Genomic DNA, 14,270 nt, shown 5'->3' on the forward strand with positions numbered 1-14,270 from the left:
TGGGTAGACCTTAAACAATCAAAATAGGGCGCACTTCTAAAATGTACTTAAATATGTAGTTCTATGCGAGAAACCCCTCAAATAGTTTGAAAATCTATTTTTAGGCCATTCTAAGGATTTCAAAGTTTAAAAAATAGTGTACATCTGGCATATGTACAAATACTTGAAAATCTTGAAAAATAAACAGTCCAAATAAGATGCAATGTTTTTTAAACTTTGAGATCTTTTTTTTTTAATATCCATATATCTTAAAATCAAATTGATGGACTGGAAGGCTTTTCAGCTTCACAATGATATTTTTATGTGGATTTTTGAAGGACTCATTTATGGTAAACCTTGTATAAACTTATGCTCCTCTAGAATGGATGACATTTTTTGACAAAAATTAGGGGTGGCAATTGGGTTGAGTTGTCTGACCAGGTCTGGCTCTGGATCTGAGTCCATGTTTTGGGCCTGGTGGGCTAGGTCCAGCATGGACCCTATTGGATTAGATCGGGTTGATCTGACCTAACCTAGCATAAAATATATTAAATTAAGTTTTTATTTTTTAAATTTCTAGACCTGGGTTAGGTCAAACTTACTTACACCCAATCCAAATCTCGATTTGGTCCGGGTCCAAGTCACTTGGATCAGACCCGGTCTAGATCTATGTAAAACCTAGTCAAGGTGATCCAAACTAGATCAGACATGGATCGCCATCCGAGATGGCAATGGGCCGGCCCTAGGGAGGGCAGCATTGGCCCTGGCCCGGCCCTAATGTATAAGAGGTTGGCCCAGGGCTGAGCCAAATAAAAAAGTATAAAAACTAAAGGAAAAAAAACTTAAAAAAAAAAAAAAAAAAAAAGGCCACACAGCCAAAACCGGGCTGAACTTAGGCCTAGTTTGGCCCTCAAGGCACATTATGTGGCCCATGCCCTAGTTTTTTTAGCCTAAGCCTATCAGGCCATCCGGCTCATTGCGACTCCTAAGTGCTCCATCCATAAATCTTTATAGCCAATGGCAATTTCGCGACATCTCCCAAAATTGTCCCAGCTTTAAACACGGTTTTCGTACGCCAATGCCCACAAGGACCCCTCGACTTTACATTTATCTAATATCAAACATAAAAAAACGAAAGCATTATTTCTTCAACACGAAGCTCAGGAAAACCTTTTATATAAGATTTTTTAATCACAAGAAATCGGAAATCTTCGCATTCTTGCTTTTAGAGAGAGAGAGAGTCGCCCCTTTCTCATTCTCTCCTCTGCATCACTCCGCGGCAAAGAAAACTCCAGATCGATCGATCTCTCTCTCTCTCGCTCGCTTCTCGACTTTACTTGACCTATAGACTTCCTTTGATCGCCTCTGGTTGTTGATCGTATTCCAGTCTCTGCAATTTCGACAAACGCCAGTTTCAACAAACGCTTTAGGTTTGGTTTTTTCTCTAGGAAAAAATCTTATGATGTTAATTGAATTGCTTCCTTTTTTTTTTTTTTTTATGTCGTTTTTTCTAGATCACTTCGTTGGATCTTCTTTGAATTGTTCGTGGACATGCTTTTTTTTTTTTTAGTATGGCCTTGCTTTTAATTTCTGTAAGGCTTATGCAATTGATCATTGATTATTATTGTTATTTTTATGATTATTATTGCTGTTGATTCTTCTAACTTTGTTATGTTTAGGGGAAATAGTATTTTGCAATCATGTTTAACAAGCTTTTTGGCAAGCCCAAACAGGACACCACTCCTCTCGCCACGCTAGATAAGTTAAATGAGGTATTTTTTCTGCTTATCTCGGTTTGCAGATAACCTTTTTTTGGTGGATTGATTTTACTTTCTTCTGTCTTTTATTTTTAGGTTATTTTTGTTAGGGCTATCTGTTTTTCTTTTTGTTGTTTCTTGTGGGGATTGGTTGAGTTCTCTTATGCTGTTGAATTTTCTTGTGCGTTTCTATTTTATTTAATCGGTTTGCTAATTCGATTGGTTTTTTTTATTGGCTGAATTCTGATTTTATGTTTGGGTAAGATGCTTACTTGTATAAATCGATTTTGATTATTTTCTAGGCACGTCGTTTAATATTATCTTTGACAATTTAACATAGTCCATTGGGGATTTTGGACATCTCATATAGGAACTTAAGTCAATGTATGATAGTGTTCCTTTTGTCAAATCTTGTGTTGAAGTCTTAGCTCCTTTTAATGTTGCAGCCTCAGATCATTCATGTTTATTCATTAACTCTTTTTTTTTAATTTCCCAAAAAAAAAAAAATTATTTTCCCTTACTTTGATGATTATATCTTTCATTTAGGGTTTTTCTGATATTTGTCATGACACTTTTTATTTTGGAAGGCTCTTTCTGAGGATATGCTTTTTGTGATTGTTTGTTACTCGATCAATTTGTACGAGAGTTATCTTTTGGCTGTTGGTTTGATGGTTTCCAAATTAATGGTATGCATGATGCACTGTGTAGACCCTTGAAATGCTTGAGAAAAAGGAGAAAGTTCTACAAAAGAAGGTTGCAGCAGAGGTTGAAAAAGCAAAGGAATTTACTAGAGCAAAAAATAAAAGAGGTATTTTGTAGCAGTGATGTTTGTACTCTCCATTCTTCATGCACTTGTTTTTCATTGAAGAAGAAGTGGTGAGGAAGGAGTTTCTTTTGTAATGTAAAAATAAGATATTTTTTATGCTTATTGGTTTTAAGTAGTCAAGCAAGCCTCAGATTTCATGTTCTTCTCATTGTAATGGATCTGAAACCTCATCACATATGTAATATCATCCGCCATGTGAATTTCCTATATCGTTTTCGTTGGTGTTTGTATGGAAAAGAAAATTACATTTGACTGTTCGCGTTTTATTCCTTCTCTGCGAAGTGATTTTGTCTGTTGCTTTAAATGTTTTATTTCTGGTATTGCCTTTTGAATGTCATAAAAGTCTGAACGTTACCCTATTGCTCATGTTTATACTGCGTTGCGCATGTGTGTGTGGATGATATTGCAGATAGATAGACAACCAGATAGATAGTTGGACAGTAGTGAATGTAGTAAATTTGATAATTGATAATATTATGGAATCTTTAGTATTTGTAATATTTTTGTTGTTGAAAATTGAAACAATGATATCCCTTCGTAGATTGTCCATTGTCTTTTCGTCTGCAGCTGGCCTTTAGACGTATGCCCTTTAGAAATGTGCTAGGAAAAGCTGGTAATGTGGGTTAGCAAGATTTGGGGCTATTTCTGGGGCAATAAGGATCTTTTGGCTGTCTTATTAAGTGCTGCTTGTAATGATGAGCCCTAGCTCATTATTTCAAACAAGGTGGCATGGGGTGGGTCTGACTTGGCATGGGTTTGCAAGTTTGCATGGGGCGGGTCTGACTTGGCATGGGTTTGCAAGTTTGCATGGGGCTTGCAACTTGTGTGTAGGAGGGTTCTGAGGCATGAGAAGAGATGGGGATTGTGGTGACCTTGCTTGGATTTTTAGTGAATGTTGGTATCCATGTATTAAAAATTGTTTATATCCATACCCATTATAGAGTTGATGATGTGTGGGATCTATTAAGTATGTTATTGGTTAGATTCTTCTGCATTGCACTCTGGAGAGTTAGCTAGTGATTTCCCTGGGGCATCTAGTTTGTCATGTTTTGGTCCCTCCTAGGGTGTTTGCTTTTGGGTGGTTGGTTTAGAGGGAGAAGATCTCCATTAGCAACCATTTACAACACTAGGCTACTCAGTTTCTATGTTTGTTTATTTTATTTAGTTGCAAGAAGGAAAATATTGAGTATTGTCAGTTCTCCATTATTTTGTGTAGGTGGGTTCATCTTAACATTTGGAGCCTTTATTGATTGCCAAGGTAGTGACGAGCCTAAGGTTCCATTGACCAATTCTGTACCAGTATTGATTAAGAGCGTAAACTCCTGCGTTGGCAATGTGAATTGTTTGTGTACTGGACAATACTTTTTGAACAAATTAAGAAACTCAGATCATTCACTTACATTTAGAATGCAGAAGTGTATCAGTGAAAGCATGAAAGTATTTCTTCTCCAAATATTGTTGCGCATTAAATTAAAAAATCTACTATATACGGTGTAGAAAGGAGATGTGTGGTTGGACTGTGCTCCATTGACTAATTATGTTGTTCTCCTCTTACTAGGGAGATTAGATGAATGCTGAGTTTTGCAGCAGCAAGTATTTTACATGTGCACATTAGGTAAATAGATAATTGTAATCCCTAGCAGCTTCTTCATGTGTGTGTCCAGTAAATAGTTGCTCTTTCATTTGTTTTTCCATTGCAATTCTACTTGTGACACCTATAATATATCAACACTCCTTTGATCTTTTACTCAAAAAAAAAAAAAAACACTCCTTTGATTTGGGGATGTTGGACCTTAGTGGGAACATTAGGGTGGGCATGCAGAAGGCTGGCATTTATGTAGATTGGGAAGTCTTCTATGTGGAGGCGTGTTCTTAAATTTTATTGTCTTTTAATTTATTTTATGAAGTCTTGGATGGTTCCTTATTTAGATTGCAAATTTTTTATTAACTAGCTTATTCTACCATAATGTTGATTCTCCCCACTAGTTATATATATAGACAATGAGGATCTAAGGATGTAGGACTGGAGCCTCTCTATGCATTTTCCGGCGCCAAGTTTGAGTGAAATGGTTCTTAATACCATATATTTTGGTCTCCAGACGACCGGACCAGAAGAGATTAAGAAGGTGCTTAAGCATCCCTGCATTGAATAGAGAGATTTCATGGGGGAGGGATTATTAGAGACATTCTCTTTGGGGGGGACACTTCATCCTTGTTGTAGCCTCTCCTCTCCCTCCTCACCCCACCTTTTCTTCTCATATGGATCTCTATTTGTCTGCGTTGCAAAATGCAACCAGATGCATTTGTCTCCCCTTTCTTTTAACTAACAAAAAAAAGCATTTAATTCAGAGATTTAGTGGTTCATTATTACAAGTAATTGCACCATTATTTAAGTGCCAGTCAACATGACTTTTAGCAATAAAACTAGTCACTCAACTTGATTGCAAGTAGATCTTTAGTAAGGTTTCAAGTGGCATGGAATTATGGTCTAAGTGACAGGAATCAGGTTGCAATTATTTTTTCTTTCTGTTTTAAGTAGCATGTTATGGTCTAAGTGACAGGCAACATGGCTACAAGTATTTCTTCTTAGCTTTAAGTGGCACATAAATTTGATCAGTGACAAGAAAAATGGTTGCTGGCACTTGTTTGGAAGTTACGATTGTTTCCTCCTGGTTAGGGTATAAGTGGGACCTGTACTCTGTCCAATCAATACCTTCCCATGTCACTGATTAACTTGAGCAAGTATCCTTTTTTTCACAAGTCACACATTTTTTGTGTGGTTGTTGTCGTTCACATGTACAAATGTCATGTTGACTTTGAATATCATACAAATGCTCTGAATCTTGTCAGCATAGTGACTGCTGCTTTAATATTGTATAAAGTTAAATGAAAGGATACAAGATGCAGTGCTGGTCATGCCATCTCTGGGATACCCACAAATTATAGGATTTGTCCCATAACAGGTTGGGTTCCTACTACAAACTTCGATGATCTCCCTTTCTTTGCTTGTGACAACCCTTTAAGAATTTGATCTTTTGACATAAACTTGTTTTTGAGTAGTTACTCTTATAGCCTGTTAGGACCATCCCTAGACCTGGCTTGTTCGGAGGCATTTCTTAGTCCCGTCTTTGCTCCTCTACTGGTAGAGGATTCTATGATGCATTTGTCACATGGTGTTGTAAAGACAAAATTGATTTTAGTACCTAATGGTTGTCTTCCTTTGTAGGGAATTTCTTGTTATTTGGTCTGAGTTTCTGGTATGCACTAGAAGTATCTTTGTGCTAAAACATGGAATAGTTTCTTCGTATAATTTTTATCTTTTGTCTTATAGTATTTTCCAAGGAAAACATCAATGTAAATGAGTCCTGCAGCTGTTTCTTCTTTGCGTACCAACATTTTCTGTTATTTTGTGATTGTTGATTTCTGATTTTGCTTTGGGCGCATTTACAGCTGCCATACAGTGTCTGAAGCGGAAGAGGCTCTATGAAGCTCAAGTCGAGCAACTTGGAAATTTCCAGCTGCGAATCCATGATCAGGTTCTTTTCCCTTGCTCATTTTCTATCAAGTGGGAACAAAAAAATAGATTGTTTTTGGTAATTATAACAAAATCAGCATCAGTTTCGGGGCATTGCTAAATTGTAATGATAATCTGAGAGCGACATACTCCCATTCACATGGTAAAATTAGGAGAGGGATGGATGAGGTTGGCATTCTCTGCTTGGCAGATAGCATGGCCTTTTGGTCCAATGTTACACTCATCTTGGCATGAGGGAGTTTAAGGGTTTGAACCTTGAAGATTGTTTCATGCATAAGAACACCAAAAACTTAAACAAAAGGTGTTTGTTTTAATTTTAAAAAATCGAGTATATCTATTACTTTTCAAAACTACAATCGATAGATGTTTAGCATGAAATTGGCTTTTTTTTTAAAACCAGTTGTATGTTATGTCTTTGGCATCATAAACATTCAATGTTATTGACAACTCTATTTGACTTATTAATCGAAGTTCAATCCTGGGAGATTCTTTATTATTGATACTCTTGTATATCATTTAGATGATCATGCTAGAAGGTGCAAAGGCGACAACAGAAACTGTTGATGCTTTGAGGACTGGTGCAGCAGCGATGAAAGCCATGCAAAAAGCAACGTAAGCAGATCATTACTGCCATGTGTGTGTGTGTGTGTGTGAGAGAGAGAGAGAGAGAGAGAGAGAGAGAGAGAGAGAGAGAGAGAGGGAGGGAGGGAGGGAGGGAGGGAGGGAGGGAGGGGGGGAAGGAGAGGGAGAAAGTTTTGGGTTAGAAATGATGCATATGTGCCATGATTCTATCTGACAGGAACATTGATGATGTCGACAAGACAATGGACGAGATCAATGAGCATACTGAAAACATGAAACAGATTCAAGAGGCATTAGCTGCTCCTATTGGTGCAGCTGCAGATTTTGATGAAGTATGTATAGTTCTAATCGGTCATTTTATAGTCCCCCCCCAAAAAAAAAAATATTCTCTCTATCTAGCTTAGCCACACAAGAACATTCTCTCTTTCGCTAAGTACCCACCCAAAAAGTCTCTCTCTCTCTCTCTCTCTCTATGTGTGTGTGTGTATATATATATATATATATATATATATATATATATATACACATATATAGCTTTCCTACTGTTTTTCTTTAGAAGATGGGAAATTTGTAACTTATTTATGGTTTTGGCAGGATGAATTGGAAGCAGAGCTTGAAGAGTTAGAGGGAGCAGAATTGGAGGAACAGCTTCTACAACCAGCAACCACTGCACCCGCAAACCCCGTGCCGTATGTCCCAGCTGGCAGGCAACCAACGCGCCCTGTTCCTCAAAAGAATACAGCAGAGGAGGACGAGCTTGCTGCTTTGCAAGCAGAGATGGCACTCTAATCGGTAATTCTCAAACGTTGCTTCTGGGGAGCGCAAGCCCTTTGTCTTTGGATAGATGTGCTGGAAACAACATTGTTTTAAGCTTTGACAGTCCTAGATAACTTTTTTTGTCGTTTGTCATTTCTTCGGTTATGGATTGGATATGGTTAGAGGGTGGTATGAAAGATTAGTACGTGTTCTTTGAAGATCATTTGATAGATGGGGATAGAATGACTGATCTGGGGGGCTTGGCCTTTCGTTTTTGGGCCATATTTTTTAAGTGTGGAATGTAAAATAATTTAAATATGGCATGTATAAAGATACTTGAAGAAATAAAGATGAAACGTAAGTGCATTTGGGATATAGATATATCAGATGCATTTGTAATTCTTGAAATCATTGGCATTTCTGGCTTAGGGAAAAAAATGGTGTGTGCAGCTTTTTAGTAAAGAAACTTCCAAAATTATTAAAATGAACCATGCAATTCTACTTCCCATGAGGCTAATGGAGACCTTTGAAGAACTGGCAAATATTGAAAATATTCTTTAAGACATCATGATCCTCTAGGGATCAAAAGATACCTTCCCAGTCTACTTGATGACCTTTAGTGAATTCTTCCTTACATTCAAAGGCCTGGAGGAAGATGAGGCAAGTGTTTTGGAGGTCACATAATAGAGAGGGCTTTTGCTTTCATTCGAATTCAAAGCATGAATCAAGTAAACAAACGTCTTGGTCCTTGTTGGACTCATTCTGTGAAGAGAACTGCCATCAAGTTAAGCTTGGGAACCCTCTTAAGATGGCAGACGTCAGTCTCACCTTTTATATTGATCCCTCATTTCTTAAGAGGTTCTTGTCCTCTAACTTTCTTTTTGAGGGAAGGTTCTCCTCTCTGCACCAGGTTAAAACTCTTCTAGTCCTCTTAAACTAAATGCAAGAAATGAGGGGCAACCTGTCATGCTCAGCCAAGACATCTCTCCTTAACTTGATTACTTTGAAAGTTCCATTTATCTCCCTCTCCACAGACCCAAGGAAATTACTCAACTGTGGAAAAGTCAACCAGCCTAGAGGGGCATTGCAGAAACAGCCAATTGATCCCAGATTGGTCTAGTAAGTATTGTTATATCCCACAATCCTTTTTTTTTGAGTAATAAGGCATTCCACAATCTTCTCTTGTTGAAAATCATCTCGAAATTTGGAGGAGGAAAACCCTATGCCAAACTTGATTGCCTTGTGCACATTCTCCTTGCAAGAAATGGTGTCCATACCCACCCATCTCCATGGGAAGTCTAGCTTTTGTTTCTTCAATTGTTCGACCTTTGACATGGGCATTTGGCAGTGGGACACTACAAACACCTCGATGCTGGATAAGGTTGCCTTAGTGAGTGTATTGGTCTTCCCATGTGGCGAACTTCCTTTTGAATGACAGAGGGACAGTCATTAACGAAAGTGGTAGTGAGGGTTTGATTGAGGTATGGAGGAAGGGAGGGAGGGACAGTCATCAATTAAAATTGGTAGGGAGGGTTTTGTTGTCTTGGGTGTCATAGACTATAGGAAAAAGCTTTGGGAGAGCGATTCATCAGAATATACAAGCTGCCTGCCGATATGCATGATGTTTTTTGCCTTTTCCATCTACAAGCATCTCATCTTCAATCGCAAGCCTTCTCCTTACCGAGTATATAATTTTCTTCATCCACCCTCCCAATGGCTTTAAGCATTTTCATCATCAATATCACAGCTTTTCCCAACTATTTGGGGTTGGCTACAGGAATCCTGGTCCGCCATTCTGTTCTATCGTGGGTCAACCCTCACTAAGGCCATAAGTCCCCATGCCTTTTTTTACTACTTTCAACCATGTCCTTTTGGGCTTACCTTTTGCCCTTTTTGAGCCTTCCACTTGAACCAACTCGCACTTCCTAAGAATGAATATCACTTTGTCTTTAAATTGCATGTATATGACCATAGAACAATCTATAAAGTCTAGGCAAACCTCCAAATTCTTTCAAATATTTATAAGCATCCAATGTCCTTCAAGTCTAAGTTATCCCAATCTACTTTTGAGAACCCCTCGGTCCTCGTATATTTCATATTTCCCCGTCCCAAATATTTCACCTAGAAACTGCTGCCCATGCTTTTTATTCAGTACTCGCACTCCATGCCCCTCTTTGATACTCACTAATACAAGTTGTTCACTTGTTAAGCCCATTTGCCTCCTATAAATCCAACAATACCTGTTGACTTCCCCCTCTATGGAGCAACCTCCTGTCGACTTCCTATAAGGAGCTGTTCATAACAACAAAAAAGAAAAAAAGAAAAAAAGGGACAAAAAAAACTTTTCCAAGAATGAGATGGCCTATGTTCAGAGATGAACTGCTCACTTGTCTCAGAGAATTAAAAATTCCAGTACATACGCATTTTGAGTTTTTGGATGTTTTTAATTATTAGAAGTATATAGTAGGTTTTTTTTGGTACAGTCAAAATTACCCTTAGCCATTGGATTTGTAATCCAACAGTTGGGGTGTTCTATTGACATTGCTCAAAAGGCTCTATTTCCGAGCTTGCTGACACTAATAGCCTTCTGATTCAAATTTGATAGCTAAGAGATTGTAACCCTCATATGTAAGAGGTGTACTGTCTCATAGTATACAAACCCTTTTTTTTTTCTTTTTTCTTTACCATGCTGTGTTGGACTTGGCAGTGCCTTTATGCACATGGACAACGTAATGGAGTTATGTAAAGATGGTTGGCTGTACTTTATCATCGAACATGGTTGGGCCGCTTAGTCAATGTTTTACAGAGGTGTGTATACTTCTTTCATGCATGTCATAGTGTGGCAGGAAGCAATGAAACTTTGCCTTGTTTCTACATTTTCTCACTTGAGAGTACTTTTGAAGTTCTATTGTTTGCTGTTTTGATAAAATGCCACATGTTGTGGCTCTTTGTTAGAGCCATTTAATCCCTGCAACAGTTGCAATTGAATGTATATCATTTTCTCTCGCTCTCCTTATCTTTGCAGATAATGTTTTGCAATATAGTGAAATTTTACATAGTCGTCTTAGGATTATGGCATTATGCCCCCCCCCCACTCTTTGTTTGTAAAAATTTGGGGTCTTTGAACTTCACGCTTGAGATCTTGTGGAAATGTTACGAGATCATCCTGAGATATGTGGTGTTACCATTGGCCTGGATTATCATGTTTAGTCTTCCATTTCATGAAGTGAGCCACAGCTAATCCACGTCAGAAAACATACTGTTAACCAACATGTGGTCGTTGCCCTGACAAAGCCTGTTAGTGTTTGAGGTAGATGAAAGCCAAGAGATTATATTCTCCTGTGGGTGTCCATTCAGTCCCCGGTAATGACCTCAACCAAGTGGACCAACCTCTAAAAAAAAATCGTGCATTTTTTGAGTACCTGAAAAAATGTCTTAATATTGAACAGAGCTTATCTAGTTTTTGGATATTCTTATCTAAGTACTTAAGAACAATAAAATTTGAAAATTTCTTTAAAATAAACTCATATAGTTGTTTTACAATGGATCCCAAAGTTTCATGCTCTAAACCCATCATAGACATCTAAGCGTACCCTCGGGAGCCAAGTATACAATTTGTTTCTTATGCTATGTTTGATGGAAAAATATACAAAGATATTGTTTACCTTCTATATAAGGAGGTTACAATCATTCATCCCTTGAATTTTAAAATGGGTGGTTGTAAGATTGTCATTGATAGATACAAAGTTTCCAAAAAAAAAATTTTTTTTGGACTTTATGATTCATCTTTAGCCATTCAATCTTTTGTCATCTAATGAATGGACATAGTGACTTCTTTGTAATAAAGATAAATGGTCTCTTTGTAAATAATCTCATGTTCTACTTATAAAAATTGGTATTTTTAATTTTTATTTCACTCACATATTTGTAGATTTCGAGGGTCACTTGGGTTATAACTTAGCTTTGAAACCACTGCTCCAACTGTAAATGAGCAATGCCACCTCAAGAGTTAGTCTGGCAACGGAGATTGGTCCAACCCTAGCCCCAGTCCATACCAGCCCTAACCAGGCTGAGGAGGCTCTACTAGTAGGGCCAAGGCCTGGCTGGGCTGGGGTGGGCTGGGCTGGACTGATCAAAGTACAATCAAATAAATGATAAAAAGCAAAAAAAAGTAAGAAAATAAAGGCCGGGCTGGGCTGAACTGAAGATGGCTCTGATGTGGCAGGCCGTCTGGTGATCTCTTATAACCCAAGGCCCGGCCAATAGTGCCAGGCCTGGCTTGCCGGCCCATTACCTGGCCGACTCAAGGGCCAATCAATTGTTTAGAGTGGCATACAAATGGGGCTTAAGCATTTAGACGAGATGTAAGAGCATATGAGATTTAGGGGTACACATCATTTGGGGGGAGAGAGAGAGAGACGTGACATCCTCATGGAGATTGAGTGAGAGAGATATGGCACCCTTGATTGAAGGGCGAGGTTTGCTTTAATACCCCCTCCACTCAAATTTTACTAGGCGCGCTCTCCGATAAAACTTTACTAATCCCAAAACCAAACTCTTTTTGTGTCCACCCAATTAAAAAAAAGTTTTTTTTAATCAAAATACCTCTCTTAGATGTCATGTTTTTTTTTCCTTGCCTGTATTGAAGTTAGTCCGACACACATAATGTCAAATTAGTTTGTCCTTATTGAAGTCGGTTCTTCATATATTGTGTTAGATTGATTTCATTTCGGTCTGGAACAATGTGTGGGCACATTATGCTAAACCGGCTTTAATATCGCGTGTCAGTCTAATACATTGTGTGCCGAATCAGCTTCGATCGGGAAAAAAATTGAAAAAAAATATATGTTTTATAGGGAGATATTTTTGTCAAAAAAAATTAACTTCTTTTACTCTTGGGTTTTTGAGCGGAGGTGGGTTTATAATTTTCCCTTGAAAATATTGTTAAGTTCCTTTGAAAATATTTTTAAGGGGAGGAATAGGAAGAACCTGCAGTGCTGTAAACTCAAGTGCTTGCCAGACCATGTTCCGATCATTGCAGCATAGCTACGTAACTTGTATCAAATGTTGAGAAAATTTCCCGACTTTCTTGGGATGTATCAGACAGACGACTCTATGTGGCCGGCCTCGGCCATAAAGTATGGCCTGGATTAAGGTTATGGCTGATCTTGTTTTTGAAAAATACTTGTTTGTATTTCAAAACAACAATATGATTTTGTGGTTTTTTCTTAAGTTGTTTTGTAGAGAGAGAAAGTTGTGGGATTGAGTTCCACATTGAAAAGGACAGAGTTAATAGAGCAATATTTAAGAGTAGGCATTCACATGCCTTATACTCTTAATACAAGGTGAGAGAGAGTGTATGTGTGGAGCACGCGAAGTGTGCGACACGCGTGTGCGAGGGTGTAGGCGCAAAAGTGCTTGATGGTGCACTTTGTACTTTGCTCACATCGACGCATGAGGCGCCCCTTGCTCGAGCACGTGTGTGGGTTGGGTTCGAGGCTCGATTAGGTTTTTTGAGCCCATCCAATCGACGCATGAGGCGCCCCTCGCTCAAGCACGTGTGTGGGTTGGGCTCGAGGCTCGATTAGGCTTTTTGAACCCATCCAATGATCATCTAGCCGTCAAGATGGTGCACTTTGTACTTTGCTCACATTGACGCATGACGCGCCCCTCGCCCGAGCACGTGTGTGGGTTGGGCTCGAGGCTCTATTAGGTTTTTTGAGCCTATCCAATCGACGCATGAGGCGCCCTTCGCCCAAGCACGTGTGTAGGTTGGGCTCGAGGCTCGATTAGGTTTTTTGAGCCCATCCAAAGATCATCTAGCCGTCAAGATGGTGCACTTTGTACTTTGCTCACGTCGACGCATGAGGCGCCCCTCGCCCCGAGCGCGTGTGTGGGTTGGGCCCGAGGCTCGATTAGGTTTTTTGAGCCCATCCAATGATTATCTAGCCGTCAAGATGATGCACTTTGTACTTTGCTCACATCGACGCATGAGGTGCCCCTCGCCCGAGCGCGTGTGTGGGTTGGGCTCGAGGCTCGATTAGGTTTTTTGAGCCCATCCAATGATCATCTAGCCGTCAAGATGGTGCACTTTTTACTTTGCTCACATCGATGCATGAGGCGCCCCTCGGCCGAGCGAGTGTGTGGGTTGGGCTTGAGGCTCGATTAGGTTTTTTGAGCCCATCCAATGATCATCTAGCCGTCAACCATCAAGTGTATATAAACCTCATTAAGGGCTAACCCACTAAACCCTTCCCACTACATCAAATGAGCAAGTGCATGTAACTTGCTCACATCGACGCATGAGGCGCCTTTTGCCCGAGCACGTGTGTGGGTTGGGCTCGAGGCTCAATAGCTTTTTTTAGCCCATCCAACGATCATCTAGACATTAAACATCAAGTGCATGGGCTCGAGGTTCCATAGCTTTTTTGAGCCCATCCAACGATCATCTAGCCATTAAACATTAAGCGCATATAAACCTCATTAAGGGCTAACCCACTAAACCTTTCCCACTACATTAAATGAGCAAGTGCATGTAACTTGCTTACATCGATACATGAGGCGCCCTTCGCCCAAGTACGTGTGTGGGTTGAGCTCGAGGCTCGATAGCTTTTTTAAGCCCATCCAATGATCATCTAGCCGTTAACCATCAAGTGCATATAGACCTCATTAAGTGCTAACCCACTAAACCCTTCCCACCACATTAAATGAGCAAGTGCATGTAACTTGTAGTTGTTGGTGGTACATATAACTACAACAATATTATATGGCAACCACTTGGTGCTTTATAATAAAGGTCATCCTACCCATATGAGTTGGCCACTTGACCACCTTT

General features: G+C 39.3%; 1 protein-coding gene across 2 annotated transcripts; it reads left to right on the forward strand.

Moving 5' to 3' along the window:
- The first annotated feature begins 1,182 nt into the window (after positions 1–1,182).
- Positions 1,183–10,445, forward strand: LOC18443508 (vacuolar protein sorting-associated protein 32 homolog 2). 2 transcript variants are annotated; one of them, XM_088867086.1, is made up of 8 exons: positions 1,183–1,409; positions 1,659–1,751; positions 2,445–2,544; positions 6,013–6,098; positions 6,618–6,709; positions 6,897–7,011; positions 7,274–7,471; positions 10,143–10,445. In XM_088867086.1, exons 2-7 carry the CDS (start codon positions 1,680–1,682, stop codon positions 7,466–7,468), a joined length of 660 nt encoding a protein of 219 aa, XP_088723212.1. In that variant the 5' UTR covers positions 1,183–1,409; positions 1,659–1,679; the 3' UTR covers positions 7,469–7,471; positions 10,143–10,445. The 2 variants fall into 2 exon arrangements, with proteins under 2 accessions (XP_088723212.1, XP_088723213.1); XM_088867087.1 differs by having other exon boundaries at positions 1,668–1,751.
- The last annotated feature ends 3,825 nt before the right edge of the window (positions 10,446–14,270 follow it).

Source organism: Amborella trichopoda, chromosome 5 (assembly GCF_054954075.1).
Source record: "Amborella trichopoda isolate Santa Cruz 75 chromosome 5, AtrichopodaSantaCruz75HAP2 v2.0, whole genome shotgun sequence".
In the NCBI taxonomy this organism is placed as follows: Eukaryota; Viridiplantae; Streptophyta; class Magnoliopsida; order Amborellales; family Amborellaceae; genus Amborella; species Amborella trichopoda.